Genomic DNA, 27,827 nt, shown 5'->3' on the forward strand with positions numbered 1-27,827 from the left:
ACACACTGATTGCATACAATATGGGGACTTATGTGATTGATGGAGACATTGGTCCTGGATCTCATGCAGCTGTTGTAGTTTTTCTATAGCTGTTCCTTTAATTTTAGTGAGGGGTGTAGACGGACCATGATCAGACATGGATGGCACATGAAGGATGCAGGCACTTGGCGAGCATTTGTGGGCTGGACGATCTACACTTCGTTTTCTATTGGGCATGCTGGCTTACTACGTCACTGTCAGATAAATTAAATAGAAATCACCATTCAAGTTGAAGACAACCTGTTATAAAATCAGAACTTTTGTAAATTATAACAGATGTTCTGAGAGCAGCCATCATGTTCCACAGTTTAACCTGTTAAGCCCTGGGCCTATTTTTCAGGCCTCAGGCTCAAACATGACATGCCCAGAATGAATGAGTATTTTTCACAACTAAAAGGGGTATATGAATAATATTTTTTATCAAAGCAATGATACACCTGTGAGTTGGCTGTAGAAGTGTCAGAATCAATATAGATATTGCTGTGTCAGAGTAATTTCAGATTAAACATAGTAAAAAAAAATGTATTCTAATCTACCCCTAAAAAAACCCCATTATTTATAGTGAAAACCACCCTTTAATGATGGAAACCCTCTTTCCTGGCTGCTAGTTCGGTGAGTTTTGTCGTACAGTGATGAGACTTATACCAATGGAATCTGATGAATCTCAGCTTTCATATGATATGTTGTTTGTGCAGATAGCATGAAGTACAAAAATCACTATCGCCAGTCATGTGCTAATGTAGCGTTAGCGTTCGTTAAGTGATGATTTAGACGCTTGGTGTTGGAATTGTGTTTTGTAGGTAAAAATGGTTATTATCATCTGTTAGCTTAGTTTCTTCCCGTTAAGTGGGTATGCAACGTTAATAGGTTGTTACATTTTAGCCCTGGGACCTTTATATATACAGTCTATGCCTGGGACGCTGTTTCTTACAAGATGCTGAATCGGGCTTAACGGGTTAAGAATACTGCCCTGCAGTTTTGCATTACAATTACTGCCTTTTTTTTATTAACATTAGCTAGCTTAGGAGTTCATTTAGCCTAGCTAGCTGTACAGCTAGCTAGCTACCTAGCGCTACCTAGCGCTACCTAGCGCTACCTAGCGCTACCTAGCGCTACCTAGCTAATAGCTTTATTCAACAAGCTGCACCATTAGCTATCCCTCATTCACGTCGCTGTTAGTTAGTTAGCTAACGTTAGCTAGCTAATAGTTTACCATATTTTACTACAGTTAGCCTCTGCAGGGCAGAATAACACTAACACATGTTCTAGTGTGTAGCCTACTTTGGGCTGCAAAACGATGTGTTAACAACTATTAACCTGTTAAGCCCCAAGCCTGTTTTTCATGCCTCAGGCTCGAAAATGACATTCCCAGAACAAATTACTATAACTTCACTTCTAAAAGGGCTAAATTAATAATATTTTTTCTCAAAGCAATGATAAACCTGTGAGTTGGATGTAGAAAAGTCAGAATCAATATAGAATTTGTTTATTTTAAAGTAAATTCAGATTGAACATAGTAAAAAAATGTAAATGATAGTGTCCGTCCAAAAAAAAAACATTACTTATAGTGAAAACCACCCTTGAATGATGGGATAGTAGACTAAAAGCTTTAGGAATCCAAACTATAACATATAATAAGTACCCTGTATCAAGATTGATGCAAAACAAGTGACATGTGACCTTTTTAGAGAGGTTTAGCAACAACAAAAAACACCTTTGGGGTCATTTGTGTGGATTTGGGTGGATTTGGCTCAGTGGATAGAGTGCTGGACTTCGAATCAGGGGGCACCAAGTTCGAGCCCCACTGCAGTCAGCATGTCGTTGTGTCCCTGGGCAAGACACTTCACCCCAAATTGCTCCTGTGGGGAATGTCCACAGTACTGAATGTATGTAAGTCGCTTTGGATAAAAGCGTCTAACAAATGACATGTAAAGTAATGTAATTTGCCGTTTCTCTGGAACCCATTGGTCGATTTTGGTGATTGACACCTCTTTTTAACCCCTAGAGCCAATAGAATCGAAGGGGAAGTTCCACATACACAAGGTACCATTGAGGAGTGAGAGTGACGCGCACGCAGTCGAAAGCTATATTACGCTCTGAAAACTGAAAACTGAAACCTAGGCTCAAATTAGTAAATATGAAGATGGATTATCAGTAATCATTTCAAAGTGACACAGACACATTGGATTAACCATTGGATTAACCTTCAGCAGCGTTTTTAGCGTTTTGATGCCATGCCCGGTTGTTTTGTATTTTGTTACTTCCCTTTGGTTCCCCTAGTCCAGTAGGGAATGTAACAGTTGTTCATTCATATCTTATTTTACCTAGTTTACATTTATTTATTTATGCATATTTTTTTATCTCTCCAGTTTTAAACGATATTTTTGGTTTACTGTCCTATAGTATACATTGAAATTATTTCAAACCTGTTTATCCCAATAATTATAAAGGAGTGCCTTGGAAATATGTGTTTACATAAATTGTGATCAAAACGTTTGAGACCCACTGAGATATCTTAGACTAAAGTTAACTATCTAAGACGGTCAGTGATTTCAAAATACGTTATCTCTGGACAAAGCATTCGGTAATTTCTATATTTGATTATTTTCATTTTGTTTAACAGGGAGACTTCGGTTTGGTCAGACGCCCCTCATTCCTCCTTTTCCTTGCATCCTGGTCAATCACACCACTCAGGAGATGACCATGACCCACTGTTTGTCCGACACCATAGCTCCTGATGCATCAGACGCCATCTTTCTGTCAGTGTTTTTTTAAACCCTCTCTTATGGGGGGTGTAACTATTAATATCTCTGGAATGATACAGCGATACAAATGTAATACAAGTTAAAACATTGATACATATAAATCACTTTGAAGATATGCTTTTATTTTGAAACTGCAGAAGTGTCTCTGTAAATTCCATGACTTTTTTAACCTGCTATTGATGAGTCTTCACTTAACAAACATCTTTTATCCTGCAGGTTTGTGTGTTCTGTAATGATATCATCCCTCTTGCGGCTACCCTGTTAACAGCTATGAACCTTCTGCAACGGAAGAAAGAGGTCGCCCCCGCAGAGAAGCCTTCCTCCTCTGAAACTAAAAGTAACACTTCAGAAGAAAACAGTCAGAGTAAGTATCATCATAACATGTACCACAAGATTTCCTGAAAATGTTCACAAGATGAACACCAACAGTATAATGCTGTGCTGTGATTGGACTACAGAATGTAGATGATAGGTACATATGTTTTGGTTAACTTCAAAACCAATTAAATGTATCCTCTCATTTTGTAGCCAGCCCCCTATGGGATTAGTTTTGTTTCATAAAGATAAAGCAACACTTTCTCAGAATCAAGCAAAACTAAGAGTTTAAGAGAAAAAAACTAACTGAGTCAAGCAAAATACATTTAATTTCAAAATAAAACTATAAGTTGCAAACAAATCATTTGTGTAATCATGTAAACTATAAGTCTTTTTTCTTTGTTCTAACATATCTTTTTGTTTGCAGTTCTCTTTGCTTTGTCACCAAATGTTACCTTGAAATTATCAAGAATACAGTTTTTCTCACAAGCCGGTATGATGAACGAAAATTAAGAGAACAGAACCTTCTTGATGTTTGGAGTAAATGGTGTAACAAAAGCAAAACTCTATCCAAACAGACTAGGTATGCAATAGTCATACCCAAAAGTCAAATGTATGTACACCAAGTAAAATGCCTGTCTTTGGGAAGTTGTGAGCATATAAATACAAGAACCTTAGATTGTACTAAACACGTTTTGGGAGAGTTGTTAAACTAATGAGTAATACAGTTTTGCTGTTGTTTAAGAGCCCGTCTTTTACTTAAAATCATCAAAAATGTTCTTTCTTTATTATTTACATTTCTTTGCCATGAAGGCATTCAAAAAAAGTTGTATTCACAAAGGTGACACAAGGAGAATACTTGAAATACAGATGGTCATTTTGGGAGTGAAGTATTTCATAAAGCAATAACTTTTTTTACAGACTGTATGTCCTTGATTTTTACATTTTACAACAAACTACAATTTGCATTGCTTATTTACAACTTATATAATCTTATTCCTCTATCCTGTCTTTTGTTTATCAGAAACAAAAGTGTGTTTATAGTTGTTGCTGGAGGTCTTCTGCTGATGAACTCTGTGGCCGGAGCTGTTGTAACTGCCCAGCTGCAGCTATGGCTGTGGCCTGGATCATACTGGCCTGTGAGGATGGGTATGGAGGTAAACAAAGACCACACATTCCATAAATTAGAATTTTGAATATGCATCTTAACCAATTATTAGTGTTATTTGTATTCAGTACTTCAATACTATATTAGAAAAATGCATGCCTTTTCTCTGTAGTTTTATTTATCTAGATTAATACTATATCTGCCTTTTTTACCACTGCACAGAAGGTGCTACAGAAGGCGGTTACTCACTAGTGCTTACTCGTCGGCTGGTTTAGTTCGATATACAAATAGTTACTACATGAAACTTGTACGTTTTTTTTAATGGATTTTTTGGGCACTTGGAGCATCACAAGCCAAGTGCCATTAGTGCCATCTGTGTGGCTGTTATCTCTAACAGGCTGCATCACACACAAAAACAAACGATAAATAGCAGCACTACAGGGGAGACATTGGAAAATGTCTCTTTACATTTCTCACCTACGTATCTACAGTATACAAGACTCAAATAAATGACCTGGTTAAACAAATATGGATATAATTACAAAAGACGCAAGTCTGAACACTTCTTGTCAATTTAAATAAAAAGGTAACATTAACATGAAAGCAGAAATATGTGTTTAAAAATGTTCCCCCTGTTTCATCCTCTCTCCAGGTGTGATCCAGAGATTCTTGTCTTTGGGTTTCTGGGTTCCTCTTTCCAACATTAGCTTTGCCTGCTATCTGACACATCCCATGATCTCCTACAGTACATTGGCTTGCAAGAGACTGCAATCCATTACTCTGAGATCACCTACGTAAGTCAGCACCTTCCATTAAGTTTCATCGAGCCTAATGATGACCTGTTTCAGATTTTATCATTATTTATCTGTGTTTCAGTATCCTTCTCTAATGTATTGCCTTCTTCTTTAGCTGTACCTGTTCCTTGGTCACCTGGTGCTCACGATAGCGTCCAGCTATTTGTTTACCATGCTGGTTGAGAAGCCATTCCTTCTCCTAAAATGGAGAGGCACATAAAGATTTTATACAAATACATACAAGCTCACATATATAGATTGTCACTTGAGTAATGTTATCAAATCAGCACGATATGGGATAAAAAGACAACACAATTTCCAAATGTTTAATCTGTAATTAATTTCAAGTTTCAGTATCCAATGTTCCAAATAAAATCATGCTTCATTTCATATTGTAGGCGAGACCATGGTTTCACTGGTGTAAGATGAAATCTAAATATGGCTAGGTATTTCTTTTATATAGTGATCTCATGTCATCTATTTGCTCCTGCCTTTATGAGTTCTGGAAAAGTATGCTTCAGCTGACTCTCTCACGCTCCCAAACAAACAAAACGTAGTCGTGACACATACTTCTTACATGTGCAGCACTATTGCCCACCTGGTCCTGTCCCAATGAGTTTAGGGAAGGAGGGCAGACGCTAGGGCGAGGCAGACTGTGCAACAACATGGTGTAAAAATATATCTTGCTTTGGTAAGACGACACTTCTGTTACCATGACTACAAGAGGCCATGTCCATTCCAAAGCCCAACAACAACATGCTCAAGATGGTGTATCGTGTCTGAGACGCTTTCAAAATTGTAACAATACTGTTTTGAAGAAATAAAGTAAGCTTATGCTTAAAGAAATACTGAGCATGGCTGTTATTATTGTTGCGCTCACTGTTGACCCCCTCGCCACAGAATACAGAAAGTTCAATTGTGTTTTTCAATAAATCTCTTTATTTATCACTTTTTGCCTAACTTTTAATATGCCATCTTAACCAATAAAGTGTTTGCATAGACCCCAAATGTATTTCTCCTGAGAAGCCACACACACACACACACACACACACACACACACACACACACACACACACACACACACACACACACACACACACACACACACACTTTCAATGCAAAGGATCAACTCAAAATTGTTAAACAAAAAATGTTAAAGTGTACACAGCATGCACCAATAGTCCAATAATATTCTCTGTTGCTTATTAAATGCAATCACCACAAGAAGACGTGCTTGCAATGGAACGAAAATACATGACATCATTTTATAATGTTTTTGCCCTCGTACTCAGATACTGAACTCCTGTAGACAAATAAAACCCCTTGTAGTGTGTGAACGCATGACTCATAATTCAGAAACACATCACTTAATTCTAAATATCACAATAACAATACATTCATACATTGCTTTTCCATGGTAGTTGTACTGTAAAAATGTAGCTACAAATAGTCTATTTTCTTTATTTATTACAACAAAACAGACTTCAGTTGTATTGGAGGGTCCCTGTTGTCAAACCACTATTTACAACGTGGTGATTTAAAGCAGTAAAAGTATCTGCTTCACGCACCTGTCACAGAAAACAATTATGCAAGAGCCATAAACTACCCTTGTTTATAAAACTGACCTTCACCGTCATTACGAAACATTCAGAAAACTGTTTTATAAAAATACAGGTGGTTATTTCAAGTCTAATTTTCTGTTAATTAAACATCAAAAGCGGACCAGAGAAAAGTGTAATGGTCCTGCAGGAACATTATAGGAACGAATAAAAAAGAATGTCCAAACAAAAGAAGTTAGAGATATGCAAGGTGTACAGTCAAAGACAGTAATGTGTAGGAGCTCTGTGGCAGGAATAATGCACCGACAGTTGTGAGAGCTGGATAACAGCATGGGATGAAATTACTTGAAGTGAGAACATGTTATGAATATGTCTTCAGAAAATTACCTACAATTAAATGAAACAGACTCTCCAAAAAGTAAATGTTCCAAGTTGTATGCAAATGTGGCAATAATTATATGCCACATGTTCAAGTGTAACCAAGCTCTTGAACAGCCTGCTACTTTTTCAAAGTTCGTTCAATATACAGCTGCAGTAAAGCAGTTGGTGGTGAGAGCTATTATTCCCCACAAATGTATAAAAAATATAAAAGATTACTCAAAACGTATCAACTAAAGTGTGATCAACCCACAGAGTTTAGTCAATGGATTTAACTTTTGTTACAAAGTGGTTGAAGCAAGCCATTACATTAAATAGCCTACTGGACTGTTTTTTTGACAACTAACATGTTAGCTAGCTAGCTTCTGTAACCACCTTGTACACCCGCCAAGACCTGAACAAGTGGAAACAGCTAGCCTGGTTCTGTCCAAAGGTAAGAAAACAAACAATAAAAGCTACATTCTATCATATAAAGATGATAAATTAGACAATTGTTTTTAGATTATTATAGTCCTAATACATTTTGGCAGATTTCCTTCTCTTTCGAGCCAGCTGTTTCCCTGTTTGCAGGCTATTTGCTAAGCTAAGCTAACCATCTTTTTGCTCTAGATTTCTGATTAGCTTAAAGACATGACAGCTTGGCAATTAACAGAGCACTAGTTTCATTTAATTCAATACAGACAAAAGATAATCATTATTATTTTCCAGCTAAATGAGAATCAGGGGACCATTCAATTTATTGCACACTGACCTGCCATCTTTATCATCAGGGATTAGCTTGTGTTCATTGTGTTGTTTGTTTATTTTTTCATCTTCTTTGCTTCTTTTCACCCGTTGAATGTAATTCAAGAGTCTGCTAAATGTTTCCCTCACAAAATCTAGCCTATAAGGTACCGTCAGAAAAATAAGTTGAATTACTTAGATTTAGACAAATTCTGCATATCTAATACAAACTGCCTTGTGTTTAAATGGATTATCAACAGGTTGTCTCTTTTATTGCTTTTTTTCCTATATGTTAAGTTGATAAGGACAGACGGGAATGAATAAGCATTACATTTTTGTTTTCCCTCTTGCATATGAGATATCTTATTATGCCTGACGTTTCATCAAAACATTACTCCAATGTGCTTGCCTAAAGTTCCTCATGATTTCTCTCTCTGAGCCAAAAACTTCCATTAGTTACATTTATTTAATGACCACAAGTCAACATCTTTATCTGTAAAGTAGGCCAACACTGAAACACACTGCAAAAATAGATATTGAGTTTTAAATGTTCAAGATCGGCACATGTCCGCAATATCAGGTATCTGACTTTGTACTTGCGGGGGACAACAGTTAAAAATAGAATCACACCCCGAGACTGCCGGCTCAAGCCTGGACTCATACTGAAGTCCTACAACACACGTCTGAATCCTCAACCGCACGGCTATTACAAGGGTACGTACTACAACTACACGCATGGCTGAAAAACCCCTTCACAGGCTGTCAACTGTTACAATACCTCAAGTAATATTTATATTTTTCATCATGTGTGAGTCAGCTGTTAGGTAACTTGTTAGACATGTGTTTGTGGTCTTCCTTTGGGAATGGTAGATGTTGTCAATTCCACTGCGTTGTCTAACTGCTGACAGGTTGACACACTCGGCTTGGCTGCATTATAAACATATCATATAATTTGTGAAGCATCAGATTTGAATCCCTAAAATGATTAACAATCAAAATTACTCAACAATATTTGTTTGTTTTTCTGCTTATTTGTAGCCCTTAGTGTTGAGAATGTCTTGAATTATGAGGCCTCTCATTTTCTGATTTCTAAAACCGCGTTTCTTATTTACTCGAGCTCTAGTCTTTCAATCAAGTTGTTCACATACAGAGGTTTTAAAGAAGCAGTGGTCTCTTGGGGCGTGTTGTGTGCTTGAGGACAGATCTATTTTGGCACAGAGAGCCAAGTTGACATCGAATTACAAGTTCTTGCTCTCAGTCACCCAGGCGCTGACAGCTTTATTGTTTTTTGATATAGATCAAGTCCTATCTAATGCATTAATCAACCAAGCCAACAACAATGATTTCTGATTCATTAAAAACCTTTCAAGTGCCTCTTCAAGTATGATACCACTTAGAAAATTGGGACAATAGTATGCACACGATAATTAAAAAGGTAAATATGGAATCAGTGTATGGCATATCACACAGATTGGCTTCATTTAAGGAAAACAATCTATAACATTATTATTAAGACGTGTTTTAATGCATTTTGCAGCTTGAGCATTGTGTGAAATGCGTTTACAGATTATCCAAGGTGTTTGTCAAGTCAGGATCAGTATTCCTTGGTAAACACTTCAGACCTGCTCTGTCCTTCACTGCAGCAGGAATGTGACGAATGCAGGTCATGGGTGAATATGTGCTGGTATTTTTCCAGTGTCGTTTGTCATCGGTTCCCCTCCTGCAAACTTGTATATCAGGGTGCATGTTTTGAAGCCTCCCCCTTCAACACTTCATATCAGGCTTGTGCACGTATGTTAGGTTGGGCAATGTGAATCTAATATGGGTGCCTTTTAGACACAGATGTGCTTTTACAGTCACATTAAGTCTCTAAATATTGCAGATGTAATAAAACCCAGCTGAAATATTAACCCCAGTGTTACTCATCAGTTGCATGTCATTTTGGTTACCTATATTTTTAGATTTTTAGATTTACTTGAAAACTGCTTAACAATAAACTTCTTTAAATGCGTTTTAAGACATTTTAAAGTTAGGAGTATAATGCAAAATGTGTGCATCAATGTAGTTGTTTAGTAAATACTTAAATCAGAAAAACCTGACATGTTTTACTACCTCTTAGTTGTGTAAGACAATATACATTTGAGAATGTAGTCTGGGTCTGGTAACAGCACAACAACACACACTGGACATCTTTATCAGCTACAGGGTAACAACAAGGAAGGTTTCCTGTTGATAAGGTATGTCAAGGGCCCTTTAAAAGCCTCCAAAATAGATGCAACATGCCATTTAAAAAAAAGAAATATCTCCTGAAAGTAACATAAATAGATAGAGGTAGATAGTGGACCTTGCTTCCAATAACAAATCACCTCTGGCTGGAAGAGAACTCTCTGCTCCAGCTTCTCTTTGGATAACTGGACACACTGTACATTTTATATTTATATTTAATTTAATATTCCATTCCCTACACTCTTAATGTAAATAATAGCCTGCTTTGTATTGTGTCTAAAGCCCTTCAAGAGTGTTTTCTTGTGAGACTTTATAGATTTATCTTCACTCTACTGTATATTTTCTACTTTTTAATGCTGTTTTAATTCTATTTTGAGATGTTTAAATCCTATTGTTTATATGCCTTGTTTTGCTTTGTTGTTTTTTTATGCTGCTGCAACGCAAACATTTCCCAATTTGGGATCAATAAAGTACCTCTTATCTTATCTTATGCTTCATATCAAGGAAGTAAATATACTCAAGTGCCTCAGATAAGAGATTATTTGACTGTCTGACTTCACTTTGCAGGTACTAAATACTAAGGACCCAGTTGGACCCAGGGGAGGAAATGTCTCAAGAAACGCCAAGCAGAAACACGCTTCCTGCTATTTGTCCCATGGCTTAGCCTGAAGTTGGAAGCTGGAATCTAGCAGCACAAGATGGACCTGTGACTCCATTGCACAGATGAGAAAACATGTTCCCTTCCAGCTCTTACAGACTGTCTAACTGAGAATTGAGTTGCTCCTTCTCTTATGCACAGTCTTATTGAAAACATGCTGTCTGCAGAAAAGGCAGGGGCAGAGGTCGAGTTAGATATCTCAGACCCTAAAGTCAAATCAACTGAGCCTTTATTAAACACTTCCAAATGTCTCAATCAGGAGAAAACCCCCAACTCAGACTGCTTGAAGCCCCCATCATCCAGCTTTGATATGTCAGAGTGTTTACCATTTTGCTCTGATTCAGCACCAACGGATGATGATTTCAGAGTGTGTAGCTATTTGGGTTCATCAGAACCTGTATTACCAATATTACCTCACTTCTCTCATGATTTGATTTCCCCCCTTTCTGAATCTTTTTCAGAGTTTCACTTTTCAAAAGAACCAGCCCTGTCCTTTTCATTAATACAAGACAATGGTACACCTCAGCTTTTTGGGGCCATGTCTTCTACTTCTGAAAGTTCGACGGAGACACCTGACACTGAGCCTCTTTCCAGCTCTGAACGCAGTCGAGCCACTTTTCTATTAAAGTCGTTACCACCTGTGTCAGACCTTTATATCTTTGAAAGTGACACACAAGAGTTCCTCCTGACCCCTGATGTAGATCCGCAGGAGATTAAAAGTCCTGAAGACAAAGGACAAAGGACATTTTCAGACACAGAGGGAGGAACGGCAGAACCTGACTGCGGTACATGTGACCTTGTGTGTGATTCAGAAAACGTGGTGACACAATGTCATAGCGGCTCGACTGAGGAACGAGCTATGGTGGGCTATGCGTCAGACGTAAGCCAACATTCAAAGTTAAGACCACCTGCTGTGGATGCCTGTGAGGCAGGCTTGATGTCGGTAAATGATGGGAGGCGAGGAAAAGCAGAGGTCTCTGATTTGACCCACCAAACAAGGCGAAGCGACAGCCCTATCGAGCTGTGGCTGGACGCATGCCAGTATCTGACAGGTGAGGATACACAAGATAAGGATGTTTGGGACCAGACGGGACTTTATATGACTCAAGGAGAGCTCACCAGTGACGTTTCTTTTCCCCCAGGAGAGACAAACGTGTCAGGTTACAACCCTGATGGGAGCGAGTGGATTGGCTGGTCCAGCGATGACACCAGGGGTTGGGGGCCACCAGTTGAGCGGTGGTCATCCATAGACAGCTGGGCCAGTGCACTCTCAGACTGGAGTGGGATCATCGCAGCTCCACCAGAGGACTTTACAGCCGCTTTTACAGAAATAGGGGCCGGGATTGATGCTCTAACACAGGCACTAGCAGAGGTGAATACTCATATTGAGACAGAGACGTTTAAAGAAGGAAAGGGTCTAGAGCCAGGAGTACAGGCAACCATGGGCATCCAGGATCAGCCCCTAGAGGGGCAAAACATCCCAGAGAGCTCCTTCCTCTCTGGGCAGAGCTTACTCTCTTTGTGCGAAGCTGCACAACCTGAGCTCAGAGACAGAGAGGACTCCCAGAGCGTTGAATCCTTGTGTGATTCAACAGCGAACTCACAAGATGAAAAGGAGCCAGAGGAGATCCAGAGCTGCCAGGCTGAGCTCTCTGCATGCCCCACAAACCAGCACTCATCCATGGGATCATCCAGTGCTACCATGGCCTTTCCTGGAGGGTACCGTTCAGATGTGATCGTTGGGTCCAATTCTGCTTATCTGGACCTTTCTCACTTTGGATTTGAGGACACTTTTATCAGCAATGAAGAAGATCCGGTCGTACTGAATATAACAGAGGATACAGATTTGGCGGGACAAAATAAACCTGGAGAGCTGATGATTGAAGAGGTAAGATGACTTACTAGATAGATTTATACTTGTATTGTCCCATACAATTCAGTAAAGTATTTAACACACACCTCGCGCCTGTCCACACACATCACTTTTTTTGTAATATATGGCAGACAGTGAGAGAGCAGTGGAAAGAGTTACCCCTCTCGATTGAGAGAACAATCAGTCATGCTTGGCGCCAGATAAATCAGTAATGGGCTTTGTTAACACGTCCACAACGTTAAAAGGCATTCCCACCTTTGTCCTTGTCAGTCTTTTCATTCCTAGAGTATTGATAGCCAGTCAGGAGTTGTGCAGTTCTGAAAAGTGATATCGATGCATGACACTCACAAGTATTGTCACCCTGCTTTAGATGGGAGCCACCTATTTTACACCCGTGACGCCTTGCATGTCTCGGCTTAATTCTGTGTGATTGGATAAGTCCTTTGGCTCCCGTCTCAAAGACTGACAGCTGTGTGTGCTGAAGGAAACTGGGAGTGCATGTGAGGAAAACTTCAGATGGACTGAAATGGCATCTAATAATAGTTTGGAGTTCAATGATAATAGCATGCATCCGTGGCGTGTCAGGATGGAGGGGTGAGAGGAAGGCACAGCTGAGGACTGAAACATGACCCTCCCTTGCTCTCTCTCTCTCTCTCTCTCTCTTTATGTGTGCACCCTTTATCACACACATTCCCACCGCATCTCCTTCAGAAACCAAGGATCAGGACACCAAGAAGTCCGTGGGCATAGGAGACTGCTTTTGATTGGCTTATGTGTGCAGGGCATAGTCGGAGCTCCTGTCTATAACAGCGACAGTCTAGGTTGGCATACAGGACATATGGACAGTGGGATTGGATATAAAAGCATGGTGTTTCATAAACGTCTGCTTTGTGGCTCCATAGAAAGGTATGTGTTAAAAAGGATCTGAATGCTCTGGCATGTTTTTGTAACCTACTATCTATAGAATCTGCCTTCGAATAATAACCTGCCAACACTTTGGTGTTATTGTAAGGTCTAGTCGATCATTTAACATCCTCAGTGTAACAGACTTTTACTGAAGAATATGATAATATTATAAATAAGTGTACAATTTCCTAAAATTGCCTTACATTTTCTTCAATAATTGTTTTCATTACCAGCCCTTTAGAGATTAAGTAACCTACTATCTAGAATCTGCCTTGATATAATAACATGCCAACACTTTAGTGTTATTGAAAGGTCTACAATCATTTTCCATTATCAGTTCAGTATGACAGTTTTTTACTCAAGCATGTGATAATTGAATAAATATTAGTGTCTGCAATGTACTATTTCTTGACATTTCTTGAATTAATATTTGTTGTTTTTTCATTGCCAGCCCTTTAGAGATGAAGTGTGTGAAGTGACATACGAACACATCGTCTCCCAGCCGGGCTCTGTGGTCGAGCAGGAAGTCAACAGAAGCTGTGCGGAGGTCTTTCGAGAAGATACAGAACCTTCATCAGATCGTCGTTTTTCCCCCAAAAACACTCTGACAAACTCACGCGTGCCAAATGTGCACAAACGACCTGACACTCTACCAGACCTTAACGGGCCATGTCAGGTGGAGCAAGAGAGGGGAAGTCCCAAGTTTATTATGCCCTTAGCCCCTCTTGATATCTGCTCCTCCCTCGTCTGTCGGACAAACTGCACTTTGGAAGGAGATCAAGCTTCTCTCAATGACAACACAGACCTTGGTTGTGGTCACGTACAACCCTGCATTCTCTGGCCAACCTTGGATGGGATTACTGACAAAACTTCTTTGGATGGTGACGAGTTGATACATAGAAAGGAAAATACAACAAAGTCTGCAGAGAAATCTTCAACAAAGAAACAACCGGACTTTGTCACTGCGAGAAAAACAATACTTGAGGAGATTAATGACCTCAGTAAAGAACTTTCTCACTTGGCTGATGTCCCTGCAGATCATTTCATCGTGTCACAGAGGAACCGCATTGCATTCATCACTTTAGATTTAAATGACCCATTTGTCCCCTGGGCTGTAAAACCCATCGCCAAAGCCATACAGTCTGAGTTAAGTCAGAAAACAGCTGAAACTATGCCGCATAAAACCCACAAGTGGACCTCAGAGAGCAGAGCCCGCTCCAAGAAGGACAAAACAGCTGGCCATCATCATGGTGTACAAGCTACAAAGCAACAGGATAATTTATCTCATCACGTTTCCCCCCAGCAGGTCTGCAAACTGCAAGAAACTCATCCTCTTTCTGAGGAAAATCACATTAGTGAGAACATTCAAGTCGGGCCTGAGGAAAAGGAGGATAAACTGGTGATTGAAGCTGTTGTAGAAGCTGAGAAGGCTCCAAACAAACCACATGGCAAGAAGAAAAAGAAACACGCTCTGAATGCAACAGGAGTGAAAAGTGTAGCGGAGCCTCTGGTTGAGCTGGAGAATGGCGCAAAACCAAAGACTGCAAAAGGAAGGATTGATATGTTTGAGGCCAAGCTGGGTGGTAAAACTTGGAAAACTGAAAATGACAGTGATCAGTCAGAGGAGAAAAAGTCCCAGAAACCAGAAGCTAAAGCTAAAGCTTCCTATGGAGAACCACTTCTGCATCGTGAAGATCATAAAGACCACAAGCCCAAGAACTTTACCAGTACTCTGAACGATGATATCATTAAAAAACGTCGGCTGTCAGAGAACAAATTTGGAAAGATTGTCAGTGGTTTGGAGTCTAAACTACCAAAGCCAGACATTTCTAATCTGGCAAAGGCAGAGGAAACCAAGGCAGATGCTGGAGCTACTCGCAAGAAGGCGTACAGTGAAGTGGTCAAACAGAAAATCCCAGCTAAAGAAGGTAAGGGATACACATCAAACTATGCATCTCACATTAGTAAAAAAAACCTATTACTAATTATTTGTCTACATATGCAGACATTAAAGTGGTACAGCCCATCCAGGCAGTGTCGGTGAGCGGAGACCCCCAGACTCTGTGCCTGTGGTGTCAGTTTGCGGCGGTTTTCTCCAACCACACTGTCACCTGGAGCAGAGGCGACACTGTCCTGTCTGAGAGCAAGAGAAGGTATTTACTGTAGTTTAAGTTCAAATAGGTTCATTTTTACACATATCTCAACTTTTAAAACACCATATACTTAATAATTAAAGTATATTTTGCAACTAGCAATACTATGTTTTCTTTAATTTAAGTGATGCCACACCCATAGCCTATTATAAATTACATTACATGACATCTTACTTGTTAGAAGCTTTTATCCAAAGCGACTTACATACTCAATACTGTGGACAATCCCCACAGGAGCAATTTTGGGGTGAAGTGTCTTGCCCAGGGACACAACGACATGCTGACTGCAGTGGGGTTTGAACCTGTGACCCCCTGATCCCAACACCAAGGCTCTATCCACTGCGCCACACGCCCCTCGTGTGGCGCAAATGTATTCCAGTCCTTCATTGACACTAGCCATATACTAAATGTTTTAATTTCTTGAACTTTATTGGTACTCTTATTATTTCCAATAATTAAACTGTTCATTTTAAGCATCAGGTCAGGTTTGCCTTTGTGCTTCTTCCACAAAACAAAATATGCATTACTCTGAGCAAAATCACTTTAAAGAGATATTTGCATATGGAAGCAGGATCTATGCAAGAGGGTAACATTTTCTATCAGAACGCTAAAAGGGAAAAGCAATATTGCAATACTTTTCCTGCAATTATAAAGTAAGGTTTTACATTTTGCTTTCTCTAAATCTTTGCAAAGCAGTCAGTAGCCAACCTGGGTTGGGAGGGTTACTTTAAAATGGATGCTGTTACATCTAATAGTTACTTTAAAAGTCCCCTAATGTACTGTTTTTCATCAATATATTATAGGTCTCAGATATATACAAAACATGTCTCAGAAGTGTTTGGCTCCAAACACCAAACAGATCATTGCAGCATCCCATAATCCCCTCTGTTTCAGCCCTGTTTCAAAAGTGCTGATTCTCTGTCTGTTACTGGAGATGAAAATAAGGAGCCCCTCCCCACGCCCCTCTGAGAGAGATTTGGTTAACAAAATACACAATGGTGCTCTTGGAGGAGATTCAGGTGATAAGGTGGGGGGGGGTTACCTTGGTTGGTGATTGGCTAATGGTTACACAACCCAAATAAATGTTATGACATCACAAAGTGGCCAAAATCTGATCAGCTCATTTTCAGACAGGTTTTTATAAAGGATTCATAAAGGGTTTATAATTAGGTTATGAATTAGGTTGTAAACACTTTATTAATCATTAAGAACCATTTATAAACCAGTTCTAACATAGTTTTCATACATCAACACAGGCTCACTATTTGGCAAGTTGACTACGCCTTATATTAGCTACTTAGCGAGAATCAACTCGGTGAGCAACAGATACCAAGGATGCTGGCTGATAAAGAAGACGAAGTAAGCTAAGTAGCCAATATAAGACTTAGCAGTACAGATAAATGTGGGCTCAGTATTTGGCAAGCAACCGGTCACAGTTGCCCTGTTTATCTCATGTCTTATAAAAGCTTATTAATGATTTATAAAGTATTCACAACCTAATTAATAAATTAATTACAAACTATTCGTAAACCCTTTATAAGGGTGGTCTTATTGTAAAGTGGTACCGATGTTTTTTACTTAAGTGTATTATTACAGAAAACAGAACAATGTAATTTTAGAAAAGAATAAACCTAGATATTTAATATAAAAAAATGTGAGGATTGATTTATAGGAAAACCTGCCTTTCACTAATCATATTAAGACAGTAGCCTATACACAATGAAACACATGAGCACACACTACAGTTTAAAAAAGCAATATACAATACATTTCCTGCAATTATAAAGTCATGTTTTACATGTTGCTCTCTCTTAATCATTGCAAAGCAGTCAGTAGCAGCTATTGTGTAACCCATACCTTCAAAATAGGTATACATTTATCTAGATGTCACAGAGGAGAAGGGAGAAGAAGAGCAGGGGGAGTTTAAATGATTTGATAACGAAAAAAGACTTACAGTCTGAAGTTCAGAAAACTGGCAGAGTCCAGCAGTAAAACCAACATAAGGAATGCTAAACACTGGGATAACAAACACCTACCAAACCTGAAGTAACTCATTGAAGGAACAAACAGAAGGCCTAATCAACTAATGAAACGCAGGTGTGGGGGAAAACAGGCGGGAAAAAGACAAAGGCAGGAAGTAAAACTAAACATGCCACATAATAAAACAGGTAACAGACTACAACCAAATCCCAGGGCAACGACAGCTACCTTCACTCGCATCATACTCTGCAATCAAGAATAGGAACAACCAAAGCAGCTATGATCAGCTGACACAATTCTAATGTATTGCCATATAGATCCTGGATTGCCATAATGTATATAATTCATGTAAATGTCACAGTGAACCCACATTTGATATTACAGTAGGTTTTTTTTGCAATTCCACAGGGTCAGAAATCAGTGGTTTTGTGTGGGGCATTTTGTAACACTGTACCTTTTTTTGAAGTGCAGGGGACGAGAGCAGAGTGTCTGTGAACATCTGCAACGCTTCTCAGAAAGACCTGGGCAAGTACCAGTGTCAGATCACCAGTTTACATGGATCGGCCTCCCTGGACTACGTGCTCACATATGAAGGTATACATATTGATTTAACCTCATCAACAATTTAGAAAATCATTGTGTATCCACCCCCATTTACAAAAGTTGTATTTTCTTTCATATTTGTAGTGCTCAGTGAGATTGTCATCCCTCCATCTCCAAAGACCATCTTATGTGAGTTTTGGAAAAGGTTTCTTTCTTTACACATTTGGGTATTTTTGTGGACTTTGATGGACTGACATGTTTTTATTTTGTATTAGCTGCCCCTGTGGAGGTTGGGAGTGAAGAGGAGGATATCCAGTGCTCCAGGCTGATTTTCAAAGAGGATTTCCTATCTGACCAGTGTTTTGGAGAGAACCAGCCTGCCAGCATCATCACTGAAAAGGTTCACTTTGGGGAGGGGATGCACCGCCGGGCTTTCCGGACCAAGATGCAGGCGGGTCAGATACCCCTCTTACTACCAGGACACTGCTGTGTGCTCAAAGTACACAACTCCATCAGCTACGGGACCAAGAACAACGACGAGCTCGTTCAGAAGAACTTCACCTTGGCTGTAGAGGTAGGGAATGAAATAAAGTGCATATACTGTAAAAATATATTTACATAAATACCTTATAAATGCTTCTGAAAGAAAACATTTTATGAAAATGTTTTTAGGCTTGTCATTTTCAATTAATATCAAAACATTCTCATTAAGAAGTTGACATTTATATCACGTCGAATAACATTTATGACTCAAATGCATTCCTACTGTAACTTGAAAATGCTTATAAGGTGCCACCTTTTTACGTGAATTTTCAATGAAAATACAATCATTAGTGCCACCAAAATATACATAATGTGTATGTGAGGTACGTGGCTTTATATTGATATGTTTATTATCCAATTGTGTGTTAAAATACCTTAAACATGTTTACGTGTATTTGATTACTAGTCTATTCAAAGCATTGCTTGCTGACATGTTTGCCCTATAATACAGAAAGATATTGTTTTGTAATTTGAGTTTTTGCCCTGTAGGAGTGCCATGTCCAGAACACAGCAAGAGAGTACATCAAGGCGTACACAACTGCAGCGGAGTCTGTGGAGGCCTTCGGAGCGGTCCCAGAGTGAGTCACACAACAACGATCTGTAGAGTGAATGCAAAGCACAGGTCTGAGCTTTAAGATAATGTCAAATACTCAAAGCTCAATGCATTTTGTTCTATGCTTCCACCAGGATTATTCCCATCTACCTGGTTCACCGCCCGTCCAACGACGTCCCGTACGCCACGCTGGAGCAGGAGCTGATTGGGGACTTTGTGAAGTATTCAGTGAAGGACGGGAAAGAGATCAACCTGAAGAGGCGCGACTCGGAGCCGGGACAGAAGTGTTGTGCTTTCCAGCACTGGGTCTACCACAAGACTGACGGCAACCTGCTGGTCACTGACATGCAAGGTACGGGTTGAAATGTATACTAATACACAAGTTGTTTTTATCTGCAAATTATTCTGCTTTTAACTTATAATTCATACAATATATAGGCTTTGAATTTAATTGTATTTATTCCTTATTTTACTCGTATTCTTTATTTGTATTCTTATTTTATTCCTTTTTAATCTTATTTTTATTATTATTTTTATTTTATTATTATTTTTTATTTTTTATTTTTACTCTTAATGTATTGTTTTATTCAGTCCTGTGATGGTATAACGTTCTATTTTTTTAACACAAAGCTACAGTGTGTGTTGCTCTGGTTATTACCTCGGAAAAGGGTAGTCAGTGTTTTTTGTATCACTCTGTTACATTTGTGTATGAAAACTGCTTATAAATAAAGTTTGATTGGATTTGATTTGAACTAAAGATCCTAATGTCTCTTGTTTTCAGGAGTAGGAATGAGGCTTACTGACGTGGGAATAGCCACCTGTAGGAAAGGGTGAGTATTTATTTTGAGACCAATACTAAAGCATGTTTCCTGTTGCATGCAAACAGATGTATTAATACATTATTTTTTCTTTTTTAGATACAAGGGCTTCAAAGGAAACTGTGCCACCTCCTTCATTGACCAGTTCAAAGCTTTGCACCTGTGCAACATGTACTGTGAGCTGCTGGGCCTCAAATCCCTGCAGCCCAAACCCAGAAAGGCTCCATCCGCCCCCAAAGCCAGAGCCCCGCCCCCTGCTGCTCCCAAGAAGAAAACCTTTGGGCCGACAGTGAAGGGAAAGTCCTAGTAGTGGGAGAACCTTGGACTATGTTTCAGTATTTTATTGACTAGCTGAGGTGTTATGTGATTTGCTCCTCCAGTCATGCAGAGATTGGCCTGTAAAACATGTATAACAGAAAGGTCTCAGAACAGATGTTTTTCACTCGTTATACAACCAGCAGCTGTTATTTCACAAAAGTTTTTATTTTCTTCATCTCGTGTTGAACATTTGAGAGATATATTTTATTTAAATGAGATGATTTCTGTTTCAGAGTGTATTTATAATCCATTGGAGGACACTTTATGTCATGGAAAACTGTGACAAATGTAACAAACACTTGAAAACGATGCTAACGTTGAGTTTGTGTTGAAAACTGTGACGTCTTAGAGATTGCTTTATTTTTTGAGGTGCAATGATTCTTCTTGTTTTTTCTACTTTGGTGATGTTTTCAAACTATTAGTTCATTAAATTAATGAACTTGTTAATTCATTGATTAGAGAAAATTTCTTTTAGGTAGGTTGTAAATACACACGGTGAAGGATATGTTTTTATGTTCAGTATGAGAGGCAAATTTGTGCGTTTGGTTTGCAAGGTATTGTATATTCAGTTTAATGTGACATTACTATGATGTAATAAAAGCAGGATATTCAGGATGATATCATATTTTATTCTGAAAACAACAGAAAATACATTGTGTACACATTAACCTCACATAAAGTATGGTTGAGAGATTTATTTATATATCATTGTATGCAGTTCTGACTGTTACTTGTATTTGTATGTCTGACATCCTTCAAGGATCTATAATCTATTTCAGATCAAGTGAACGGCTTCAAATGAATCCTAAACCTGACATCTAGAGCCACATTTCAACACCATAGCAGCTTTGTAAAGGCAGTCTTCTTATGATACCCCTCTCTGTCAAACCCTCACTGTTGTCTTTTATATTTCTGACCTAAGTTGCTGACATAGTTCTCAGGTTATGGTAAATATGTAAGCACACAATAGATCTGTTTTATTAAAGACATGTTACTGGTTGAAAATGCTTTCTAATTTTCTTGATCAAATCACATTTCAGGTTTGAAGAGATCAGGATTTGGACACTGTATGCAAATGCCTGCTTGTAATTGAACATCGGGCTGGGTTTGAAGGTGTTTCTTTGTCTATCAAAATATATTAACAGGCAATTTACAAAAGTACTTTATATCATAACCGTTTTTCTTTTTTTAAAGTTTGACACAACACAAGGAATGGCGGCAGCATGAAAACAAATGGCACGTCTATTTTCATTTATCCTCACAGGAGACGTCTCAAGTTAGCACCTCGAACACAAAGTAAGTGGGTCACACTCAGAGGCTCAACATCATGCACGCCGTATCAACACTGCAACACAGCGTAGTGTGTCCCCTATGTGTTTCAGGCTGTACAGCAAGAACTCTTTAAAAATAAAAGCACTTTAAAGAGTTAGCTTAGGCCTTGTACCCAATTCACCAGCACTCACAAAGACTATGAATATATCTGCACTCTCCTTGTTGTTCGGAGCTGGAATCTCAATGGTTTTTGCATTTATTGTAAGTCGCTTTGGATACAATCGCCAGCCAAATGTAATGTGATGTAATGAGGAAACTATAACAACTAATGCACGAGACACAAAACAAACAAGAAGGTGGACACCAGGAAACTGAGGACTATCATGAGGTCTGTTTCACACTGGAGCTATTTAGTGTGATAATGGCGTTTGATTCACAGGACACAAACACCATTGTCACACTCCACAGCTCTGGAGGAAAGCGTGTACTGAAGATACTGCACACGGAGGGGTTGTTAATACAAACTGGTAGGCGGGTGATCTGGGGAAAGAAGAGGAAGAAAAAGTTATTTGTGGAATCAATAAGAGCAATGGAGAGAGTTAAATGTGTTATGACACTTGGTTTTACACATGTTCAAATCTACTATAATGTTGTACTCATTGATTAAGTAAATACACAAGGCTTATCCAAAATGTCCAAGGTCCATGTCTTTTTTTAACCGATTGTGGGGATGACTGCAGCTGTTTGCATTCAAAGTGTGTGAGAAAGACTAAAATACCACCTGTGCCATTTTCTTTCTACCTCAGAACCTTCAAACTGCTCGTCACAATAGATTGAATACGTCTGTATCGTTTCTTCTTTTAACTATATAACATTTTGAGCTGAAAATGACACCATAGTTTCGTCTGAGTGAAAACCATTAATAAAGGCTCCATATATATTGTAGAACAACCAGAAATGATACATTTTATTGATAGAGAGTTTTTTTTTTTTAAAGTACTCAAAGACACTCTCACCTCAAGTTTCTAAAGTGGATCCTCTGTCCAGGATTCATTCATTCATCTGGTGACTCTCCTGCTCCTCATCCTCCAGCTCCTCTCTCCTCTCTGCTCCTTCCCCTCGCAGTAGAGATCTTTGTGTCTCTTCCAAACGGTTAAAAGTCCACTGGTGCGTCCGGAGCTGCAGGTTCATGATATGTGGTGCATTTTGGTTTGGTGCTGTCCCGTTCCAAGTCTTTATATAAACAGAGCAGGGTTTGGACAAACAGCCAGTTCCACATTAGTGATAAGCTACAGGGGAAGTATCGATCGACCCTGACCAGAGGTAGAGGGTGAGGGGTGGAGGAGGGGGAGACCAAATAAAACTGCCCCGGTGAGGCAACTGGGCCTGAACACCAAAGGTTTCTCTGAAAGTCACCACCCGACGGTTCCTGACAGGAGAACGTGGAGGAGCTGAAAAGTCAGAGTCCAGAGTTTGGGGTATAATTAGCAGTAAAAGCAGAAAGCAAAGCATCAAAGAGTCAAGTCAACCCACCTCCATTTATTTCATGTACATGTTAAAGAAAGGAAACACAGATTCTTTGTAGTTAATGGATGAAAAATAGTTAATAGATACTTTGTAGGAAGTTATATGTCCCCTAAGATCCATTGCATAATCAAAGCTGTCACTTAAGGTATATTATGAAATAGCTTCTCTTCACACTCTGAACCTGAACAATACATCAGGGATTCCCAACTGAGGGGGCTTCTGAAGATGCCAGTGTCAAACAGTTTCACCCTTAGTCTGTGAAGCTTTACAGAAATAGCAACTAGCACGTTTGAAGAAATGTCTTTTGTACATTTATCATAAACCTGGCAGTGCAAAAAACCGTTTTCTGACAGTTAGCATTTAACTGGGGAGGTACACTTCTTGACCCTATTCAGCTGTAGCATATTTTACAATGTATTTTTATATGCAATACTGTTCAGGTATGTTAAAATGATTATGTTAGATAAGTGTTAAAGGTGTTTAGAAGAAACAATAAGGCAAGTCTTTTAATATGTGTGTTGATTGTTATGAACAAATTGCCTTTTTGCCCACATGTGAGGAACAAAATTAGAGTTGATAAAATAATCGTGGTAGATCATTTTTTTAATTTATTAGCATCCACTGTTGTTTCAGGATTTCAGAGGCCTGTTGGACTGTAGTATCTTTTTATAGGAAACTAACTAAATGCTTTTGGACCTCTTCTGATTTACCTTATTAACTCTCACCTGCACTTTGTGACTTTATTTTTCGAGCCGCTGGAATGCTTTGGAAGGAGGATCTGAAGAGAGTTGGCTCTTGGTTTGTTTGTGACCAGATTGAGAGGAGCAGGGCTTGATAAAATGTCCCCGGACAGGCGGTGGGGCTTTTATTTGCTTGTCCTTGGAGCTGATAACTCTTAGATTGGCTGTGTGAATGAACGGAGGTCCCTTCACCACACCACGTGCGCACACACACACTTTATTTCTAAAGACAGGTGCTCTGAATACAAAAACAAAATCAAATAATGTCCTTAAGCAGCAAATGTCCATGTTAGATTATATCTTTTTTCTATGAAAATAACCTTTTGTTGTAAAAGCAGATTATTAATTTGACAAATGGTACACTTAAAGTAGCACATTTCTGTAAAAATATAAATCAGAAATAATTTAAAATAAATGTCAGATCATTATAAATGTACTTTTTAATGTTTTATTTTTTATAAATTCATCTTGCATGTTGTATTATTTCTAATTAGACTCGTGCACATAATATAATACTAACTTTTCATCTGATCAGAATGAATGAACTAGCAAGTAAACATTTTAGCATTTTATTTAACATTCGTATTTACAAAATGCTCATGTTACAATTCATAGTTGCCTGTACTTTGTTACTTTTGGATTGCCTCAATATCAAATGCAGTGCATAAATACAAATGATATTGCTTTTACTTAAAAATATGAAGTTAGACAACAGATCAATGTAACCTTTTAAACCGGTTTTTCATTCATCGATGTCAGGCTTTGGCCCAACAATGAAAGTTGCGCAATACAAGACCACATACAACAGTTTACAAAACAAAACATCTACATTTGAAATCTAACATAATAATGGACTGGGAGATTTGCTATAGCTTCACTCATGACCTGTTTTACTCGGTATGTAAGCATGTGCTTCAATATATAACGTTCTTTATAATTACATATATTTAAATGTACTGTAACATTGTAATCATGCTAGTAATCCCCATTTTAAAGAATGTACCTGTTACATGTAATCTGTTACTCCCCAAGCCTGGTAATATATAAATAAAGCTATAAAGTGAATTCACTCAAACAACACGTTCTGAGAAGTTTCATTTTTATTTGACTGAAGTTAAATGAACCACAGAGAGTTGCAGAGAGTGGTGGAATCTTTAACAAAAGAGATATTTCCCGTCATTCATTAAAAAAAGGTCTAATCTTTACAGAGTAGTTGGGGTGGTGGGATCACGGGAGGGAGGGAGGGAGGGAGGGAACACAAGGGACAAAAGAAAAGAAAGACTTAAAATATGTGAAGTTTCTGCTTCACTTCCGTTTTCCACCTTAGCAGCAGCCCAGATCGACAGACTATTTATATTGCACCAGGTAAGTGCTCCGAATGGGAAAAAAGAATCACATTCAAGTTAATGACAAGACATACACTAGGCGACATGACCTCAGAGTGATCTATAAAGTGCCCTTTAGGTTCAATGGTGTTAGAAAAAGGAGAGAAACAAAAACATAAAAAAAGAAAAAACATTTTCTTTGTAAGAAACGTGCTGCTTTATATTCAGTGGCAATCACAGCTTTCTCTCAAACACCCGCGCACGCACACAGCTTCATTTTTAGTGTTTTTGATCAGTAATACTTAATATTCACATATATTTATATATCAGGAAAGAACTTAAAATGTGGGTTTTTTTCCAAGAACAATTTACAGCATTATGAACAGCAACAGGCATGATGATATTAATATAATCATTACGCAAACATCTCGGAGGAACTGTCCCCAAGTGTTAAGATTTCCCTTCTCGACCAATTACACGTCCAATTTACTACCATGTAGTCAAAGCAAACACAAGATACGGTTTCATGCTGCTCTCATAGCACTACGATAAAAAAACATTTGATTCAACACATTTGCTATCACCATAACAAATGATATGGATTAAGTATTCCCCCGACTAGCCAGATTTACACTTCACACACCAAGTCGTATAGAATTGTCAAAATAGTAAACATTGTTCATCAGTACAAATGAGTTAAGAGTATTTTCCTGCAAGAATCATACCAATGATTTAAAACTATTCGAGGAGGACAAAAACTATATAAAAAAATCTTTGGGGATTATTTGATCCCCCTTTCTTGAATTCTTACCAGTGGCTAAAAAGAAAAGGGGAAACTACAAAAAGGCTGCAGCGGCAATTTTGATCACACAACAAATAGACAAGGCTCTACGGAAGGGTCTGGCCGATTTCCTGAACTGTGATTGGCTAGCATTCCTAAGGTAATCTGGTGTTGGTCTAAGTGTTTGAGAGAGTTGTGATCATAGTGCCTTTGCAGTTTCTTACAGAAAATAGTGCATGTAGGAGCCAGATTAAGGCCATGCTAAATCCACTGCATTGAAGGGTGCTTAAATAATGTGCTATAGTGTATGTAAGGAGCTATTGAAATGCATTAGTGTTTTCCAGCACTGTAGATTTTCACAGGACAAGGGGGGGAACAAACGGCAGATTAGGGGCCAGCTCATTCATCACTCATGCCTGCGGATAAAAGATTTCAGCATTCAGCAGTGCGGCGCTCCCTTTCGTCCCCCAGCACCTTTAAGGAGTGACCTACCCACTCTGAAGAGATCTAAACACGTAGGCGTAGTTGCTGGACAAATGGCTGTACAGTCTGAAGCCAGCGTGCCGTGGAGGGGACTCACAGTCAGGCGTTACAGGAAACATGCTCGCACACAACTGCTACAGCAGCTGCTTCCATATCCCAGTGGTGCATTCTTTCTTTTTTAATTGAAATTGTTGGTTGGTTTGATGCAGTCAGAGGCTGCCGCTCTAGTCCACGCCCTCGAAGCCCTGCGCGTTCTCCACAGCCATGAGGAGTTTCTCTCTCAGGTCCTCAAAGGATTCGTAAGTGGGAAGATCCAAGCGGTTGAAACTGGGGGGGGAAAAAATGGTATTGCAAGTTATAAAAACTCCACATTTGGTTTCAAAATGCAGCATTAAAACGTAACTTTAATGAACTCAACTTAGTATTTGTGGCCATTGAAGCTGCATGGCTATTTGTCAATCTGTCAGTCAAGCCGTCCACTTTGGTACAGGTACATCTCAACAACTGCATGCTAGAAGTATTCATGGTTCCCTGATCTGAGTGACCCTTTATTTTCCCTCAAGCATAACCATTAGGTAAACATTTGTAATCTTTTGAAAAACTGGTTTTATGACAAAACTCCCTCAAGAAGTAAACCACATTCCCATCAGCCTCATCTGCACTTTGGGTCAAATGTTATTAAGTAGTTAGCATTCCCTTTCCCACCCAAAGAAAAACCTGTTTATGTTCGTGTTTTATTTAAAAATATGTGTCAGAGAGAAGTTTTATTAAAAAAAACACAAGTTCCATTTGTATATCTGTTCTTATTTGGCCTCTCTTTCAATCAAACCAGAGCTGGTGATTGTTGGAGCAGTTGAAGACCAATAGGCGAGGTAAAAGTACTTTTGTGATGGATTGAAGGAGAGCACATCAATTGTATGCTTTGTATTATCAAAATAATTGTCACAAAAACTTTTATTTATTTATTATCACAATTTCCCAAATTGGGATCAATAAAGTACTATCTTATCTTATATTTAGTTCAATACATTTAATTTAGCATTGCAGAAAAGGGCCTTGATTAGCATGTCCATGCGGCTGACGTGTTCTCTTTAGAGGAGCTGTAGCCGATAAATCCTGTCAATACTGCAGATCTCTCCCAGGATTAAATAAATATTGTTACCTTTCTACTGAAACAAAAGCCAGATGGAAAAAAGGTGAACGTGGTAAAATTACACCTTGTTAGCATCGGGCTTGTGGGTGTGTTAGCAAGCTGACATTAGCATTAAGCTCATAACAACACTGTGCCTAAGTAAAGCCTCAGAGCTCTGTGTGTGTGTGTGTGTGTGTGTGTGTGTGTGTGTGTGTGTGTGTGTGTGTGTGTGTGTGTGTGTGTGTGTGTGTGTGTGTGTGTGTGTGTGTGTGTGTGTGTGTGTGTGTGTGTGTGTGTGTGTGTGTGTGTGTGTGT

At 38.9% G+C, this 27,827-nt stretch overlaps 2 protein-coding genes and 1 long non-coding RNA gene across 15 annotated transcripts in view; 1 reads left to right on the forward strand and 2 right to left on the reverse strand.

Annotated features, from left to right (window-relative positions):
- The first annotated feature begins 13,210 nt into the window (after window positions 1-13,210).
- alpk2 (alpha-kinase 2) lies at window positions 13,211-20,870 on the forward strand. Its single transcript, XM_034122786.1, has 10 exons — window positions 13,211-13,344; window positions 13,796-15,272; window positions 15,350-15,497; window positions 17,944-18,071; window positions 18,165-18,209; window positions 18,296-18,594; window positions 19,053-19,141; window positions 19,251-19,468; window positions 19,898-19,946; window positions 20,034-20,870. The coding sequence occupies exons 2-10, from the start codon at window positions 14,054-14,056 to the stop codon at window positions 20,239-20,241; spliced, it is 2,403 nt and encodes an 800-aa protein (XP_033978677.1). The 5' UTR covers window positions 13,211-13,344; window positions 13,796-14,053; the 3' UTR covers window positions 20,242-20,870.
- Window positions 20,871-20,932: 62 nt separating this feature from the next.
- Window positions 20,933-22,708, reverse strand: LOC117476347. The gene is made up of 2 exons (XR_004555268.1): window positions 22,541-22,708; window positions 20,933-22,064 (listed from the first exon to the last, which is right to left on the reverse strand). It is a non-coding gene; the product is annotated as an uncharacterized LOC117476347 (long non-coding RNA).
- Window positions 22,709-24,873: 2,165 nt separating this feature from the next.
- nedd4l (NEDD4 like E3 ubiquitin protein ligase) overlaps window positions 24,874-27,827 on the reverse strand; it is a 47,728-nt gene continuing 44,774 nt past the window's right edge. For all 13 annotated transcript variants that reach the window (XM_034122801.1, XM_034122800.1, XM_034122799.1 and 10 more), the window contains one exon: window positions 24,874-26,707. In XM_034122801.1, coding sequence (XP_033978692.1) covers window positions 26,605-26,707 — 103 coding nt within the window. In that variant the 3' untranslated portion in view covers window positions 24,874-26,604. The remainder of the gene's footprint in view (window positions 26,708-27,827) is intronic.

The sequence above is a fragment of the Trematomus bernacchii genome, unplaced genomic scaffold (genome assembly GCF_902827165.1).
Source record: "Trematomus bernacchii unplaced genomic scaffold, fTreBer1.1, whole genome shotgun sequence".
NCBI lineage: Eukaryota > Metazoa > Chordata > Actinopteri > Perciformes > Nototheniidae > Trematomus > Trematomus bernacchii.